Below are 18,759 nucleotides of genomic sequence, written 5' to 3'. Positions count from 1 at the left end.
TTGAACATTTTTTTAAATGTTATTTTTAGATCTGCAATGATGTATCACCTATCCGAGTTTAAAAGGTTAGGACTCTGTTTATCTGCTATCTGTTCTTTTATGATGAACAATGTGTTCCAGCCTAGCCTTAAAACGACAGATAATCATGAGGAGTGCAGAGGCTGGTGGCTGTGAAATGATGCCAAGTATTGATTTGTGGTTGTTGTTTTTGTTCTGTCCTACGCCTCGGGCCTTCAGGACAATAAAAGACCAGTGAGATTAAGACAATTAGGGAGTTTATTGTTATTATCCAGCCCGGGAGAAGACCAAGTCGAAGATTAAATGCAGAGATTTAGGTCAAAGTGGTGATGGTGCAGAGGAGAGAGGGAGGGAGGAGGGAAAAGGAGGAGGAGGAGGAGGAGGATTGGGGTCAGAGAAACTGTAGTAAAGAGGAGGTTGCCCAAGGAAGAGAGTGATGGGAGGGAGAAGGAGTGAGTGAGACCTGATTCCTGGCAGGGCAAGATTGGATTAACCTACAGGTAGAAGGTGGGGCGCCACCTACAGTCGTGCTCATCACCTGATTTCGTCAGACAAACCTGTTGGGGGATTTTCCTGATCTGTCTGGACTTCTGAATCAGCACAGTCTGCAGCAGTGCTTTTATGTGCTTTTATTATTTCTGTTCCTCTCTCGCTCTCTCTCCCCCTCTCTCCGTCTCTATCTCTCTGCCTCACCCTCGTCCCACTGCCCCTCCCTTTTCACTTTAATTAGCAGACATTTTTATTGATCTGCTGGATTTGCTGCTGAAATCCCTGTCTCTGTCTGGCGTAAAGTCTTCACCTCTTTATCTGGTGTTCTCTAAGATTGGGATAATGTGGAGTGGGGGTGGTGGTGGGGGGGTGGGGTACAAAGTAGTGGTCCAGGGTCCAACTGTTGACCATAAGCTAGAAGCGTGCCAACCCCCTTATGTTCATTCTCACCATCATAACACCTTTAAATCTCCAAATAGCCAATCACGTACTCTGAGTCTAAATAAAAAAAGATACAAATTATATTTTCAAAAAGCACGTACATGTGTAGTTTAGTAAATTAAATATATTAATTACAGATAAAATAGCACTTTAAAAACACTAACACATTTAATGGCATCTTTCTTCATTCCCTAATTTGCGTGAAGTTGAGGTCAGGTCCATGTTTGTGGTTTCTCTTTTAAGGAAAAACAGTTATCATTAGGAACTAACTTTAAAATGTCAATAATAATAATTAATACAGATTTCAAACTGAAGTTTGTCCACATTCTAGTTTGCGTGATAGAAATTAGACCTGCGGTAGCCCACTTGCGTGTCTAGCTTCACAAGAGGAAGATTAAGTGAGAGTTCACACTTTTTTGCTGGACGTCAAAAAACAGATCAAAATCACCAGAGTCATTTTCACACCTCTACTGGTGCTGCCGGCCACAAAGAAAGAACGATGAGCCTGTGTGTTTGTGTGAACAAGAAAGCATTTAAAAATGATAAAGAAAATGAAATGTTAGCCTTAAATATAGCAAAACAAACAAACAACCAAAGATTAAATAACACAGTGCTTGAAAAAGAAACCCACTGATGAAACAGTTATTGTCGTGGAGTTATGTCGTGATAAAGATGTTGTTTGTGACACTAACATCTTGCACGTCAGGGAAAAAGTTAAAAGAAAGAAGAAAAGAAAAGAACGGTGGAAAGAAATGTGCCGTTCACTTTTGTTTTTGTCCGACCTTCAGAGATCTGAAGGCTTTATTCTCTGGAGCTAAGAACACACCACACCTGCAGATCAAATCAAAGTGAGATCACAATCTCACTAGCACGTCTCCTTTCATTTTAATGCTATTGCGGGAAACCTGTGCTTTTACCAGCTGCGCTGTCGTAAACAAAAAACAGCAGAGCAGCAGGTCTTTAGGCCCAGAGAAAAAGAGGATTATTTCCCTGCTGTTTTGCTGCTGTAGTTGTTGTCATCGGCCTGTAGGACGTGCTCAATGAAACGCTCCTTTCTGGTTGGGTTTGATGTTTACCAAGTCCAGCGGTGCAGCTTGATTTTCCTCTTAGATCTGTGAGGATTATCCCCTCTGATCTGAACCTTAAATATGCCAGATTATTGCTCGTCATCACTGTTGTTTTCCAGAGGATTCTTTGTTTTGTTGTCCAGTGTTTTTGGCTATTTTTTAGTTATTTTCTCACACTTTTGGGTCACAGCTAACCCAGCTCATGTTTAGCAGTTTAGCGTGTCTGTTCATAGGCTGGCTTCAAGCTAGCATTTTAGCTAATTTTGGGCTATCACAGTGATTGGATGATAACCTATTTGACGTTAACTCAATTGGTTGTTTTGGGAAAATATCAAAAAGTAGATTTATTACAACAGACTAATGTTTAGAGACCTGATGTGGCCTAGATCTGGGCTATTGTCTATTACGTGACACATGTATTGGCCCACATCAGTTGGAATTACAGAAATCGAAGCGTTCTACCTATGGCATACAAACCACAGTTTGGATAAACATCAGGCCCAATAACGTTAAAGATATTTAGGCCAGATATGAAAAACAGCTGTAATTAATCATGTAGAGCAACAGTATTTCCAAAAGTGGGCCACACACACATTATGATTGATGTCGAATTTGAGTGAGATGCAATTAAGAAAATGCTGTGGCCCAGAACAGGATGATACCCATTACATTATGTTATTTGGCCCACATTTGTGAACTGCCCTGACACATTCTCATGCACTAACCTCAGATTTGATGTGCATCAAGCTTCATTCTTTGAAAGATATTTGGGCCACATTTGCATTTTAGCCTTTTTAGTCCTGCAGCAACTTTGTCCGCATCAGGCAGAAGCCTGCAGAGCTGTATCATTTCTAGAATCCAGCATTTTTTTTAGCCTGCAGAGCTGTATCATTTCTAGAAATTGGCCATATCCGCAAACTGTTGGCAAGCGCAACTTAGGTGGAAAGTTCGGCGGAACTTTCTCTGTTTTCCATAGAAGACTGGTCCCACTGGTTCTCAGTCTCTGTCACCTAAAGCCTCTGCTAATTCATGTGAAGACTCTGATCTTCAGCCAAGTACTGCATCCTGCACACACGACAGTTTGTTGTCAAGTGATCACAAGGTTTTCAGAGTTTGAGTTTAGAATGGGATATATAATGTAAAGTAAAGTTTGTGAAGTTTAGCATTTACACACTTAAACTCCAAATTTGATCTTCATTCAACTTAATCTGTTAGGTCTCTAACCACTTCAACATTTTATGTTTAATATTTAAATAAATGTACCATGCAAAACTTATTTATCTTGCTAAAACCTGGGCTACAAGCTAATAGCGTTTAGGCCAAAGTGAAAAGAGGAAATCACTACTTCACTAGACTTTGCTAAACCACTACACACGAGGCGTTTGTGTAATAAACATAATAATAATCTATACAGAGAAAGATTGTTTCGCAATCTTATAAGTATTAGTAATGATAAGAGCACACAATCTAGACAAAGACACTTTTATCTCCTTCTTTTCCAAGGAAGAAATAGTGCTGTTAGGTAACTTTGTCTTTGTTACTGTATCTTGATTTACCTCTGAATGTCAGAGATGAATGAGGCGAGTAAAATAATCCACTTGCTGAACAGGTAGTTGGTTTTTTTGGACATGAGCCATGGTTTCACTGTCAGACGATTTCAAAACTAAAACTAAACAACACTGCTGCCAGGCATGTAAAAATTTCCCTGTGTGACTCTGCTAATGACTGGCAGAACACAGTCACTCTTGACTTGACCTTCAACCGTATGTGATTGTATGTGACAGCTCAGGCTACGCAAGATTCCACTATTGCGCAAGCCATAAATATCTCAGGAGTTCACTGTAAACAAACGGATCCAGCTGAACAAATTTGGTCTGCCACGTATCACCGCTTCCTCCAGTGCTGGAGGGGAGGTGCTACTGTGTTACAGCTGAGCAACCGTTTACCTATAGCACACCCTCTGCACACACACACACACACACACACGTCATACAGCACATTTGAGAGCTAGATGTTGGTTGGCTAAGAAGTTTCGTCCTTCACGCATATAGAGAATATAAATTTTAAAATAAATATTTTAAAATATTTTGAATTTGATATTTTAATACAAAACATAATAGAAGCCCATAGAAGAGACCAAATATACCAAATTAGCAATGTAGTAAAGTAATGTACAAATAGACCAATTAGTTAGCCAGCCCAGGAGCTAATGCTAGCTGAATAGGAGGAATTAATAAAGTAAATAGATATTTCAAGATTAAAAATAAACAACTTAACATTAGCTAGAACTTTTGTTAAACAAAGCCAAAATACTGTGGCTTACTGTGAAAAAAATAGAGAAGAAATTCCAGAAAAAGCCACGTGTATGTTAAAGGTCAAGCACAATATTGGGTAAAAATGTCCCTGAAATATTCATCTGTAACATTAGTTATTCCTCTACTTGGTTCAACCCGTGTTTTGGGGAACATGTGTGACGGGAAGTCGGTCCAGTCAAGTCAGTGGCTGCTGTGGGTAAAACACGAGAATTTTTGGAGTCAGCTTTGAGGATCAGAAACATTTGTCCAAACGTAATCATTAAACAGTTTCCATTACTTCTGAGTCACTGCTTTCTCACTGCACGTAATGTGTGTTGGTTCATGCAGTATCACTGTAATCAGCTGTGTGTGGGTTTGTTGTCACAGGTGAAAACGAAAATGAGGAGTGAACTTTCAGTCAAGTCAACCTGATCTTCCCTCCACTCTCCTCCACCACATCTCTCCTCCACTGCTTTTACTGCTAAAGCCCAGTGTCAACTGATCCAGGAGTGACTTTTCTGTCTGGACCAGATACCTAATGTGCCAGAAATGGCACAAATAGAAATCCCAGAGCGCTGAGTCTCCAGACTCTCAGCCTTGAGCCCGAGTTCAGACTGTCTGCAAATTAGAGAAATTAGCCCAGCAGGACACGGGGTCATTTAGAGAACCCAAATCCCTGCTCCCCCCCCCTCTCCTTCTTCACATGTAATCTAGCTTCATTTACCTGATGTCAATGACAGGAAGCATTAATGATAAGACTGGGACTTTAAGGAAATAGATGTATTGAACATCACCAGAGCTAACATTTGCTTTGACAGTCATGGTAGAGGCAAACGGTGAAGCCAGACCACAGTGGAGCAGATGATGGAGACATTAAAGAGTTATTATAGGGTAGCTACAGTTGGTGTACTTCTGAAATGACTTCCAACTATTAAAATATGTTATGGTTTGATGAAACCATCGACCAAATGTGTAATACAGTCTTTTTGGTATTAAAAAACAATAACAAAAACTAACACCATACCAGCTAAAACATGGTGATGACCTGGATACAGATGCGTTATTTTAGAGAATGTCCTGAAAAATTTTATGTAGAAAACAAAACAAAAAGTTGTAAAGTTTTATTTTACTGGAATTTTTTTTTTACTCTCCATTTGGTGCTCCACCTGCTCTCACCTTCCCTGTCTATATTTCTGGCGACTGCCAGGTAACCAGGTGATCTTAATCTTTGTGTGACTGAATGTGTGTGTGTGTGTGTGTTGAGGGGTGAGGGAGGGGGGGAGTCAGGGAGAGAAAGTAAGTGGAACAGAAACCAGACAGGTCCAGATGACCTGCCCTACATCTGTACAATCTCTACGTGGGAGTACAATTAGCACAGGTTGAGCATCTCTCATCACGTAACACCCAGCATGCTGTTAGCGACACATTAGCCAAGCACAACCTGTAAATCTAAAATAGGCTACGTGTCGTTAGAAAGTCAAGCCAATATTAGGAGAGAAAAAATGAACCCCGTCAAAAAATATAAGGCCAGAAGTATAATCTAAATGTTAGCTAGAAATATAATTAAAATATAATTAAAATTAGCCAAAATATAATACATGAAAATTACCTAAAATAAATACATGATAGCTCACAGATTACATCGTTAATATGAAAATTACCTAAATTTGCATGATAGCTCACAGATTACATCGTTAAGCTAATAGCAAAAGGTTAGCCAAAAATACAAATTTCAGAAATATAATTCAGAAATCTTTTTTTTTTCTAAAGATACGGTAAGGCCGAATTCATTCATTTATTTCATTGTCCTGATGACAAGATGCTAAAGTTTAACTTTTAGATTGAATAAACACATCTTCGTACCATGATGGGCCTCCAGCCTGTTGACCAATGACCAATAAATGTGATCGGATCAATTGTACCGTTGCTCTGTGTGTGTGTGTGTGTGTTTTGAGGTTCTTTATAGCTGGAGATGTTCCACATTGGGATGTAGGTCAAGGAGATACAGTGGCAGCAGATTGCTCATTAAGTGCCAAACCAAGCAAAAGTCTGTGAGTGTGTTTTTCAGTGGCATCAGGTCGGACCATCTGCTGCCTCCTTTATTCACTCATTAACACGTCTCCTTTGTGTGTGCGCGGACGCGTGCGCGGACTATAATAACCACCACAACAACAGCGCAGGCTGGTCAAGTGCACAACGTCACTCGTGTTGTTGTCACCCAAGCCGGTTTTGTGTGTCAGACTGGACCCGGGCTGTGATTTGTCAGGGGCTTGAGCTAAAAAAGCTTGGTGCAATCTGTAATCTCACGAGTTTCTCTGAGTGGCGGCGACCAGAGTGGATCTAAGAGAGAAGAAGAAGAAACCACCAGGAGAGGAAGGAGAAGATGAAAACAAGAACATTTAAGAGACGCCATAACCAAAGAAATGAAGATACAGAGTTTGGATGAATGTGTGAAAGTAAGTCTGAGCTTTTTTTTTTTTTTTACTATGTTATTGACAAACACAACTGACTTTTTCGTCTTGAGTTAAATCTGGCCAATTGGGAACTAGATTAAATTATTTTGTCCAAAATATGTTTTCAATTAAATGATCACCTGAGAGTACGGTAGAGTTTCATTATATATATATATATATAAATTTCACAGACATTTTTGTTGCCAACAATGGGATAAAGGCCAAGCCAATGAAATTTGGCTCATCATGAATAGGAGTGTCTATTTGGCTCGTGATTTTTTGCCAACAGGTAACATCACATATTTTCAGGCAACAACGCCAAGGTGCAAAAGGTTAAGTTATGTTGTATTTTTGGTTTTTGGTGAATCTATATTTAACTAAAATACTAGGGTTTTTTTTCCATCTTCTCTCCCTCTTCAGGTCTTGAGCTTTAAACTTCCAGAGACCAAACTCAGACCAAATTGAACGCCTTGAGTTAAAAAAACAAACATCAGCTGTATTGTTGAGATGAAGCTGGATATTCCCGCACCAGGAGACATGAGCAGGTGGAGGGAGTTGGACTTCGCCCTCAACTGCACCTACATAGTACCGGACCAGGTGTCGGACCCTGTGTTCAGCCTGCCCAAAGCTATGACGTCCATACCTCGTAACCTCACGTTTGAATACAACAAAGATAATGAAGTAAGACTTATTGATTTCCTACAATATATACACCATTTGTGGAGAGTATTTCTCCAAGAAAATATCCAACAGTTTTACGTTGCATGATTTTCTGTTGGGACCATCTGTACGGGGTTAAGGGGAACAAAAGATCTGCTGACTGATAAGATCTTCACACACTGAGCCACATGTGCACAGGGTAGATGAGGCAAAGTACAGTTTGGGGTCTTACCAAAATTTTTTGCCCCATAAGAGACTTTTTAAAATTTTTTTTACATCTAAGTTAATTCCAGAACATACTAGCTTTATTTTTTGGGAAACCACAACAACCTACTTTATATGAAGAAGAAACAAACAAAAAATCCCCCCAAAAACACTACAGTCACCATGGTTCGCCTCGCTGACACTAAATATAAGTCAATATAAATAATTTTGAAGAACAGAAAATTACAGCTCATTCTTTCTTGGCATATTTAAACTCATATTAATAATCTTTCACCATGGATCCCTCCTTCATTTCTATCCATAGCTTTTCTACTGGCTTTAGGTCTGGGATTTGCACAGGGCATTAAAAACAATCACATTGACCACCTGGAGAAAACTCTGTGTACAATCTCCGTTATTGAGACCGTGGGAGGAGAAAACTCTTTGTACAATCTCCGTTATTGAGACCGTGGAGGAATGGAGAGAGGCAAAAAAAAAAAGACATTTGTAATTTAGAATTAGTGGAGCTTTTAAATCCTCATGTGTTTCACAGTGGGGACGGTGTTCTTTGTGTCAAATCACTCTCCATTCCCTCTGTCATTGTCTCTTTCGGGACAAATCATATAATTCTATGGTGTGTAGCTAGTTCTCGGCATCTTCTGGGTGATCTAATTGCATCATGACTTCACCTATGTCTATTTGTTTCATGCACACCTCATTTAACTTTGCCCTTTACCTCCTACGCCCTTTTCCACTCAGATCATTTAGAGCATAAGCAGATATTCCTGCATCAGTAACTCCCTCAGTCAGTCAGCTGTTTGGCTTCCAGAGCAATAAAAATAAGCATGGACATGTCACTGACTGTTAAGGATCTCTTTCATGCCTCAACATGACATATGCCTACGGTGACATAAGAGTTTCTTGAATTTTTGACACTTCTTCATTGCTGACGTCTGTGGTCAACCCTGCATCGTTCTCTTCCTCTTTCTCCCCTGCAACACTGCTCTGTTGTCGTCCTTCCTCTTTAGTTTTCACACTCTCTTTTTTTTTTTCTTTCTTCCTTCACTCTCGTGCAGCCTTTTACTGATGCACGATAAGCAAAGTATGACATTTATGGTATCTACAACCTGGGCGTTTTTCAGCCGCTCACACGTGTCTGATTACCAGCCACAATGTTGTACAAAAACCTAACAGACACTTTTGTCTATAGGCAGATACTGAGGCTGTCTGGTGTTTGGAATTTTGTCCTGTTAAAGGTCAGAAGGTCCAAAATCAGCAGTAGGAAAATGAAACCTGACAGCACACACTCACAGGTTTGCCAGTAAATTGGCCATTGGAGGATTTCCCTTCCTGAAGATACAGCGTCATGTGAATCTTCCTTCTTGACTTGATAGCTATTCATACTAGGAACGTTTTCCCCCCTCAAACACAGCGGCTGGTACTGTGTGAATGTTGTAGAATAGTTAGAGTCTGGAAGTCACCTGAGCATGATGTGTCAGCAGTAGAGTCAGGAGTGACGGGAATTTTCATATGCTCCAGAATGGGCATTAAACACAACCATACATTATCAAGCTGACATGTGTAGCTAAAAGTGACTCAATATTAGCCAATATAGACAAAAGACAATAAATGTCAATTTATAAAAAGGTAAATATTAGACTATAATATTAGGTTATCAAAAACAACTGCAACACAGCTACAACTTAGTCAACAGAGACAAAGACATGCAGTGTTAAAATAGCAGCTAACACAATTTTACAACTGAATTTAACAAAAAAATAAATTAGGATAATTAAGATACCTGGGAGTCACTGAATAGCCTAATATATACAACAAGAAATTCAGTAAGACGTAACTGAAGTGTAGTTGAAAAGATAACAAAATATATTTTGGGGGGTTTCGGGGGCACGTGGCAGATGGAGGGGTGCTAACGTATAACCAAGGCTTGTTATATAGAGGAGGGGTCAAAGCTGTGATGTGGGTGGTACAGAATATTTGAGTAAAACCAGGATGATTCATTTACTCCACAACTATGTTGACTGCCAACTGTATTTTCGACCACGTCATGTGTCGTTTCCATGTAAGGCCGACATGAAAACCACATTATTCGACTCGAGGGCAACATGGAAACTGATAATTGAACAAGTTCAAAACGTGCCCAAACTTACACTTCACATTTAAAATGCTGGTGTTGAAACCTGATGTTTATGAATCAAGGAAAAAAAGAGATACAGCATCTGTTGGTCAGAAGTGGTACTGCGGCTCTCGCTACAATAACTGTAATATCTGGTGGCCATTTTTACGAATATTTTTCAAAAAGGGTATAACTCTTTTATAGGCAGTCAGTTGCAGGAGCTGGGTTTTGGGATAAAAACCCTTGCTGGCAGTAAGCTGTATTGCATGTGAAACTACAATTCTAAAAACAGCTTAAAATTGAAATTGTGACCAAACATTTCTAAAAAAAAAAGAGCTCCTAAATCATTTTAAAACATGCTAGCTTTTGCCGTAAAGCCCTGCTGGCGATCAGTGATATTGCATACTGAACTGCTGTTCCAGATGACTACAAAAATTGGGCTGAATTAGGCAAGAAGAACAAAATTAGGCTTAGTTTTACAAAACTGCCAATGAGTGGAAAAGCACGGACATGTTCCATGAGGTTGGAGGAAAAATGTGGGAGTGTGCAAAGCCCTGACCCCCTCTCTTCATCCAACCTGGCCGGATGGAGCGGTTAAAGTAGCAGCAACAGCAACGGCGGCAGCCGTTCGTTAGTCATACAACAGTGAAGAAAAACAATGACCCTGTCACACTGGTTGATCATCTCATCCTGAATATCCACCTCAGTGACACCGGGTGACTGCCCAAGACACTCCACACGCACACACACTCACACACACACACACACCCTCAAGTTTACACTTTCTTTTGAAAAATAGTTGCGTAGCATAGCAGGAGATGTTATTTCAGAGTGGGTATAAAACCAAACCTAGAAATAACTGTAATTCTACCCAGTTGATATACGGAAATGTTCGAGAATTACAGGCGTAACGACAAAGTTCTCTGGAACGCGGGGCTGTGTTGTGCCAAAGATGTGGAAACTGTGTGTGTGTGAAAACATTAGAGTCAAACCCCTATGTTAGCTAAATGGCCGATACAAAATACCCTACGTGTGTGTGTGTGTGTTTACTGTATAATCAGGACAGTAGGTCAGAGATCAGCAGAGTAAGCAGGAGAAAGTGTAATTCCGTTTATTAGTGTTAAGTCATTAGTATAGAATGTGGGTCACCTTAGTGGGGTTATGACTGGGTCAACATGCCCAGCTGAAGCCAACAAGGTGTTGGACTTAAAGAATGGCCGAACATAGGAATAGGTGTCGCCAAAGACGGGCTCTCGGGCTTTTAGTGCCAAGATCTGAGTTGTTTTGCCAGTGATTTACATACGTTTTTCTGTGTTAGCATTTAGCAAACGTATGAGTAATTCTAAATTTAGTCTTTTTAGCCAAATAAAAAAAATAAGTAAATAACATTTTAATACATTGCCTTTTTTTAACCTGTTTTGCAGGTAACAGGTGTGTTTAGCAAAGAGTACATCCCTCAGGGAACACGCTTCGGCCCCCTACAAGGAGACATCTACACCAAAGACAACGTTCCCAAACAGGCCAACAGGAAATACTTTTGGAGGGTAAGGAAGAACATTCACCCAGCTTCACTTTTGTGGTGTCATTTCCTTCCATTTTCCTGTTTATTTAATTTAAAGGGAAAAGTAAATGTGTGTCAGAGTGATTCACAGGCATGAGTTGTTAACACAAGATCAAGTTAAATTGTGTCAGGAAGGGCATCCGGTTTAAAACCTAACAATGCAGACTCTCCTCCACCCCCAACCCCCCGACAGAGGGACAAGCCGAAAGTGATTCTTATATTTATTTAAAGGAAAATCACACTGGTTGCTCAGCTGCAGAAGTTTCACATTGTCCCTGCGTCAGTGAGGAAACACAAACGCATTTAGTGGTTTTGCTGAAAATTTTAGAGGAAGTTGCTAACATACTGGGAGCAGCGTAACAATGGATTCGCTATCACATTCGTCAGAGTGTGTGTGTGTAGTTTACTGGCAAACAGGAAAAAGGACTATTGTTCAACACACACTCAGCCTTCCTGGCCTTTATTAATAATTTATTTATTATTTGTTTCCCTTTCCCCCCCCCATCTTTTTTTTTTTTTTTTTTTTACTTTTGATTTTCGCTGAGTCAATTCCCTGATGTTAATTCCACCTCCCCCCCCCAACATCCCCCCACTTCTGGGTTTACTTTCCTGTAAACCTGCGGTAAGGCTTTGTTTCTGCTGCAATAGCGAAAGTCAAGTCATTCCCCGGGAGGGATTATCTTCAAACTTATTATCAAACTTGTGACACACAAAAAAAACTGGCAGTCGTGCAGGAACTTGGTCGTCTGCCATAAACTATGAATCAGACTTTTAATGATTAAAATCCTTTTTCTTTGCTTTCCTTTTTTTAACACTCAACAGTACGAGGTAGGTCCTTTTTTGGAGTGACATTGTCAGCAGCATGACAGGATTTGTAAAAAGCATAGAGAGAGAAAATGAGAGTAAAAAAAACAAAAAAAAAACACAGGGAGGGTGAGAAAGGCAAAGACTGTGGTTACGTGGGCGTGTCTACCTCCACGCCTCCTCGCTGTCGCACATAAACACCAACACACACGCACAGACGCAGAGACACACCAACATTCAAGGGTTGAACTTTGATGACACAGAGTTGAGCAGTAGAACGCAGAGCAAGGACAGATTATACTGCGCGTTTCAGTATACATGGCTGAGGTGAATTACGGATCAAAATCTTAATTCTTGTGAAAGCGGGCAAATATTAAATAAAATGAATGAGCACAATTAATTTATACTCTCAAATGTCACTAATTATGATGGAAATGTGTTTTATTCCTACCCAGATCTACAGTGGTGGTCAGCTTCATCACTTCATTGATGGCTACAACGTCCAGAAGAGCAACTGGATGCGGTACGTGAACCCGGCCCGTTCCACGTCGGAGCAGAACATGGTGGCGTGCCAGAATGGCCGGGACATCTACTTCTACACAGTCAGACCGGTGGAGACCAAACAAGAGCTGCTGGTGTGGTACAGCCCGGAGTTTGCCCAGAGACTCTGCAGGCAACAGGAGGACGTCAAACATGGTGAGTGGGCGCCTTCCTGAGTATTCACAAAGAGTTTCATACAAAAAAGTCACACTTTTCAAGGAGTATTTCTGAAATAAGCAGCTTTGTTCACAGAGGTTATGTTATTTACCTACCAATCAGAACATTCAAAATTAGTCTGTTTTGTTTTCTTCTGCCACTTAACGGACTTCAGTAGTTTGGAGTTTCATTTTCAGCGACTGATTCTGGTCTCCTGTTAACTCCTGGCATTTTTACCAAAGATCTTTAAGATCTTTACAGGGACCACCGTGTTCTTTTCCTCTCTTCACTTGTCCACACATGGACTACAACCTTATGGTAAATCTCAAAATTTGTCTGATTTGATTAAATCATCTCTTTCCACTTACTGAATACTGTATAATTATACTGAACTCAGTCTTGTTAGTGGTTCTAGGAACTCATTTCAGGAGTTTTTTGATCATTTTACGCTGACCTGTTTGATTAGACCGCAAAACAAATCATATGTATGGGGAATAGTTAAAAGTAGAACAGCTGCACAGATTTACTGTACAACCACCACTAACCATGCTGAGTGTGAAAACACTGGTATCTTCTTTCTTGATGTGGGGGAAGAACACTCCTTTGTTCCGTGTCTCCTCTTCAAACACACTCACAAATCAAAAGATCTCACAGACTCAGATCTCAGCTTTGACGGAACACAAAGCACAAAAATCACTGCCAGGAAATGACGGTATTATCAGCAAAAGAACAGGCCAAACCACAGCAGGTGGAAAACCTACCGTCATCTTTCACAATACACACACAAAAAACATTCAAGGGTTGAACTTTGATGACACAGAGTTGAGCAGTAGAACGCAGAGCAAGGACAGATTATACTGCGCGTTTCAGTATACATGGCTGAGGTGAATTACGGATCAAAATCTTAATTCTTGTGAAAGCGGGCAAATATTAAATAAAATGAATGAGCACAATTAATTTATACTCTCAAATGTCACTAATTATGATGGAAATGTGTTTTATTCCTACCCAGATCTACAGTGGTGGTCAGCTTCATCACTTCATTGATGGCTACAACGTCCAGAAGAGCAACTGGATGCGGTACGTGAACCCGGCCCGTTCCACGTCGGAGCAGAACATGGTGGCGTGCCAGAATGGCCGGGACATCTACTTCTACACAGTCAGACCGGTGGAGACCAAACAAGAGCTGCTGGTGTGGTACAGCCCGGAGTTTGCCCAGAGACTCTGCAGGCAACAGGAGGACGTCAAACATGGTGAGTGGGCGCCTTCCTGAGTATTCACAAAGAGTTTCATACAAAAAAGTCACACTTTTCAAGGAGTATTTCTGAAATAAGCAGCTTTGTTCACAGAGGTTATGTTATTTACCTACCAATCAGAACATTCAAAATTAGTCTGTTTTGTTTTCTTCTGCCACTTAACGGACTTCAGTAGTTTGGAGTTTCATTTTCAGCTACTGATTCTGGTCTCCTGTTAACTCCTGGCATTTTTACCAAAGATCTTTAAGATCTTTACAGGGACCACCGTGTTCTTTTCCTCTCTTCACTTGTCCACACATGGACTACAACCTTATGGTAAATCTCAAAATTTGTCTGATTTGATTAAATCATCTCTTTCCACTTACTGAATACTGTATAATTATACTGAACTCAGTCTTGTTAGTGGTTCTAGGAACTCATTTCAGGAGTTTTTTGATCATTTTACGCTGACCTGTTTGATTAGACCGCAAAACAAATCATATGTATGGGGAATAGTTAAAAGTAGAACAGCTGCACAGATTTACTGTACAACCACCACTAACCATGCTGAGTGTGAAAACACTGGTATCTTCTTTCTTGATGTGGGGGAAGAACACTCCTTTGTTCCGTGTCTCCTCTTCAAACACACTCACAAATCAAAAGATCTCACAGACTCAGATCTCAGCTTTGACGGAACACAAAGCACAAAAATCACTGCCAGGAAATGACGGTATTATCAGCAAAAGAACAGGCCAAACCACAGCAGGTGGAAAACCTACCGTCATCTTTCACAATACACACACAAAAAAAAGTCTGTATTTTGGGCGTTTTCAAGGAGATTATTCCATAGATCCTACATTGTTGTAGGATTCAGCAGATTGGTAGGCTTTGTTGGGGAAGATGTAGAGAAGGTTTTCCCAGGATTGGAAAGTTGAGATGTAAGACAATGGTGATCTTTATATATTAAAAAAATCTGCAGATATTTTCCCTCTGAGGCAATTTGGAGAATGAGAAGAAGTTTGTTTTTATGGTTAAAAAGTTAAAAATTTCTCAGCTCAACACGAGACAAAGGTATGATGATAAAAGTTGTTGTAGGCGCCAGATTTTAGATTTGTCATAATGTGTTTCAGTGATTAAAATCAGAGACATTTGGATTTCATGGCATCTGTCGTTACATTTTTTACCTGCTTGGGCAAGGCAAACGTAAAGTGGGAAGTGAAAGATGACAACAATGTAAAGGTTACGCAGTCAAACAGGGATTCAAAGTCCTTGTCTGAGTCACGTTGTCCTCAGCTATTAAAGACCGGGAAATCATATCCTCATCATCCCCGCATGACTCTCTGCTGCCACAAAGTCTGGTGATTCACGTCAACTGGATGCACGTTGACACTGATCTACGGTGACTAATGAGACAAGGTATCATCATCCTGAGTTTCAGCTTAAAGATCTACCTGCCTTTATGTCACTGTCCGAGTACTCAGCGTTTGTCATCAGGTCTGGTGTTCTGACCCACAGCATAATTATGTTAGGATGGAAAATCAGTTCAATTCAGTTTATGGAGGCAGGGCTTTAAATTCATCATCCTTACTGTAACGCCTCAAACCAGTTTCTGCAAAATGACTCAGACTCAGATTTTGGATGCAGTTACTAACAGTTTAAAATAGATTTTACATGATAAAAAAAAATCTTATGACGTCAAACTGTTAACAAATCTTTCCCTCAGTCTTAATCTCTTTCTAAATCTTATTCTTATCTAATTTCATTTTATTGTTACCTCCCTTTTGATTTAAACTTTTTTTTTAATTCTTTGAACTTTAATTTTTTGAACACATTTATTTATTATTTAAATTCTTCTTATGTTTTGGCAAAATGTACTTATTTTTTGAACACATTTATTTATTATTTTATAAGCTAACCTTTAGTCATTTTACTTTTTTGTTTTCTTCATTTCTTCTTTCTGCTTCAAACAAAAAAGCTTTGTTGAATAAATGGCCATTAGCTGCTTTGTTTTGTAATTTTTTTAAGCTCACCATATTTATATATATATATATATATATTTTTTTAATTTCCCAGACTTAAAGCTCTTAGATTTCCCCATTTGTTATTTATTCTTTCTACCTTTGTGGCCACCTTTTAATTAAATTTAGAGTTGAAGCTCCCTTGTGGTTGAACAGGGGTATTGAACAACTGAAACCTCTGGGTGTTGACTCAGTTTTTACTGGACTTGAAGGCCACAAGAGGGTTTTTCAAAAAGAGAAAGAAAGGAAAGAGACAAAAAGGAAGACAGGTTTCACATGAACTTGTGGTCAATGGGTAAAAAGAACATCTCACGAGTACTGAAGGTTTCATGTATCGAAACTAAAAAGTTGCTGCGCTGCAGCTCAGGCATGATTCGATACATGGACTCCCACACTCTTAACCACAGGCTCTTTCTCCCACATGTAATTCACTCATTCACAGTGGTTGACTAATATAGAGCGACTCTCATTATTCATGTGTCATTACAAAACTGAAACTACTATCATTTACCATAAGAGGGAGTGCTTCTCTGGAGGCGGATGACTGTGTGTGTGTGTGTGTGGTTGATACTAAAGATTTTTCATTTTCCTGCAGAGCCCCTCTATGCTGATGAAGAAAAAGAAACAGAGTACATCAAAAATCTACCTCAGCGGATGTGGCTCAAAGAAAGCACAAAAGAGGAGGTGAAGGAGGAGAAGGATGAGGAGGAGAAAATTGACGTGGAGATGTTGGAGAGAGACACGCCTCCTGACACACCTGAGGAGCAAATCGTGGACTTCAGTAAAAAGGTTGAAAAAGAAGCGAGATGGCACGGAGCTCTACAGGAGCCGGAAATCGTTGACTCCTCTCAGACTAAACACAGAGAACCACGTCTTGCTATGACTCACGCGTATATACCAGAGCGCCTCCCTGTCATCTCCTCATCAAACCGAAATTTGCCACTCCATCTCCACGGCCTCTATGGACACAGGGAGGGCCTGGTGTCCTCCTACCCTATTTACCAGCACTCAGCCCCCAGAACCATCCTCCCTCATTACCAGATTCTTCAGCCCTATGCATCACACTATCCAAGACACCTGCTTCCGTCCTACTCCCCTCCTTTTCCCGAAATGCTGCCCTCAAGAGGGTTGCCACAATATGGCGGCTACATGGGAACAGACGGACTTCCGTACCCATCAATTGGCGCGCAGAATCTCGTCCCCGTGTCCCTACCTTACCCCCCATCACTTCATGGAGGCCTGAAAGAGCTGACACCCAATGTGTCGCCTCCACGAGGAGCTCCAGCCACACCAGAGCTTTCTCCGGTTCCTAAATCCAACAGCCAGCATTTGTCCCCTGAGCAGCCTCAATCTGGCTGCGAGGAGGCCATGAACCTGAGCTTGACTAGAACCAAAAACAGCCTAATTGCGTCAAGGAACGGACCAGGCCACAAAGCCCTCCCTTACCCACTGAAGAAGCAGAATGGAAAGATTAAGTATGAATGTAACATCTGCTCGAAGACCTTTGGACAGCTGTCTAATCTCAAGGTAACTACAACTGCGATATAAGTTATATAATACGTTCATTTTTATTGCTATGTAAACATATCCGTCAAAAATAGGTTTTATGACTGAGGAACAATTCCCTTGACCTTTAAAGCTCACTTTTTACAACAACACTCATGTAAAATTTCCTCCTATTGCAGGTCCATCTGCGAGTGCACAGTGGTGAGCGACCATTCCAGTGTGATGTGTGTAAAAAGAGTTTCACTCAGCTGGCTCACCTCCAGAAACATCACCTGGTGCACACTGGCGAGAAGCCACATGAATGTCAGGTAGATCTATTTCCATTTTTCCTGTTCAGCTGTTTAAAGGTCACACTTGTTGTTGACTTGAAACCAGAAACAGACATACGCACACAAGGTGCAAATACTTTCTGACTCAGACACTTTTTGTTTAATCCAGAACCTGACTTTCATTGAGCCACTGCCCCCTTTGTCATTAAACAGCTTTTGTCTGTTAAAATGACTCTTTGGGTGTGAAGGGTTTTGTAAGACAAAAACAGGACTTTGACTGAAACTGGAATAAATCTCCTGTTATGTAAATGTACTGGAGAACTGGATTGGCAAAACCCAACTGTAAATAGCTTGGTGACATCACACTGCTGAATTATCCAACACACAATCACAGAGTGTTCATGAGTCATGCTCAGGTGAAAAGTTTTTAAAGTAGCCTTGAACTTTAGCTTTTCTTTCCAGGTGTGTCACAAACGCTTCAGCAGCACCAGCAACCTCAAGACTCACCAACGCCTTCACTCTGGAGAGAAACCCTACCAGTGCAAGCTGTGCAGCACCAAATTCACCCAATACATCCATCTTAAACTGCACCGCCGCCTCAACAGCTGCCGAGAACGCCCCTTCCGCTGCCATGTCTGCGCACAGGCCTTTATCCACCGCTTTTCCCTCCACATCCACCAAAGCAGCGGCACCTGCCCGACCAACTCCAACTCTGCTGTCAACGAGCCCATGAAAGAGATGGTGGAGCGATTCGACGCCAGCCAGGAGGCTGACACACTTGTAGAAACGGCATCAACCCAGCAGGTGGCGGCAGCAGTGGAGCGTTGGTTGGCTCATACCTTAGAAGGCGAGGGGAAGGAGGATCAGAAGGAGGCCGTGGTGTTACTTAAAGCTCTCACAGCGGCTTTAA

At 40.8% G+C, this 18,759-nt stretch overlaps 1 protein-coding gene across 1 annotated transcript in view; it reads left to right on the top strand.

Moving 5' to 3' along the window:
* Positions 1-6,125: 6,125 nt before the first annotated feature.
* prdm1b (PR domain containing 1b, with ZNF domain) overlaps positions 6,126-18,759 on the top strand; it is a 14,014-nt gene continuing 1,380 nt past the window's right edge. Inside the window, exons 1-7 of the mRNA XM_017040968.2 lie at positions 6,126-6,765; positions 7,183-7,443; positions 11,185-11,304; positions 12,581-12,821; positions 16,670-17,601; positions 17,760-17,888; positions 18,312-18,758. Of these exons, the coding sequence (XP_016896457.1) occupies positions 7,270-7,443; positions 11,185-11,304; positions 12,581-12,821; positions 16,670-17,601; positions 17,760-17,888; positions 18,312-18,758 (2,043 nt within the window). The 5' untranslated portion in view covers positions 6,126-6,765; positions 7,183-7,269. The remainder of the gene's footprint in view (positions 6,766-7,182; positions 7,444-11,184; positions 11,305-12,580; positions 12,822-16,669; positions 17,602-17,759; positions 17,889-18,311; position 18,759) is intronic.

This window comes from Cynoglossus semilaevis, chromosome 18, assembly GCF_000523025.1.
Source record: "Cynoglossus semilaevis isolate Cse_v1.0 chromosome 18, Cse_v1.0, whole genome shotgun sequence".
In the NCBI taxonomy this organism is placed as follows: domain Eukaryota; kingdom Metazoa; phylum Chordata; class Actinopteri; order Pleuronectiformes; family Cynoglossidae; genus Cynoglossus; species Cynoglossus semilaevis.
Note: the sequence above shows the minus strand (reverse complement) of the source record. Positions and strands in the feature narration are given on the sequence as shown.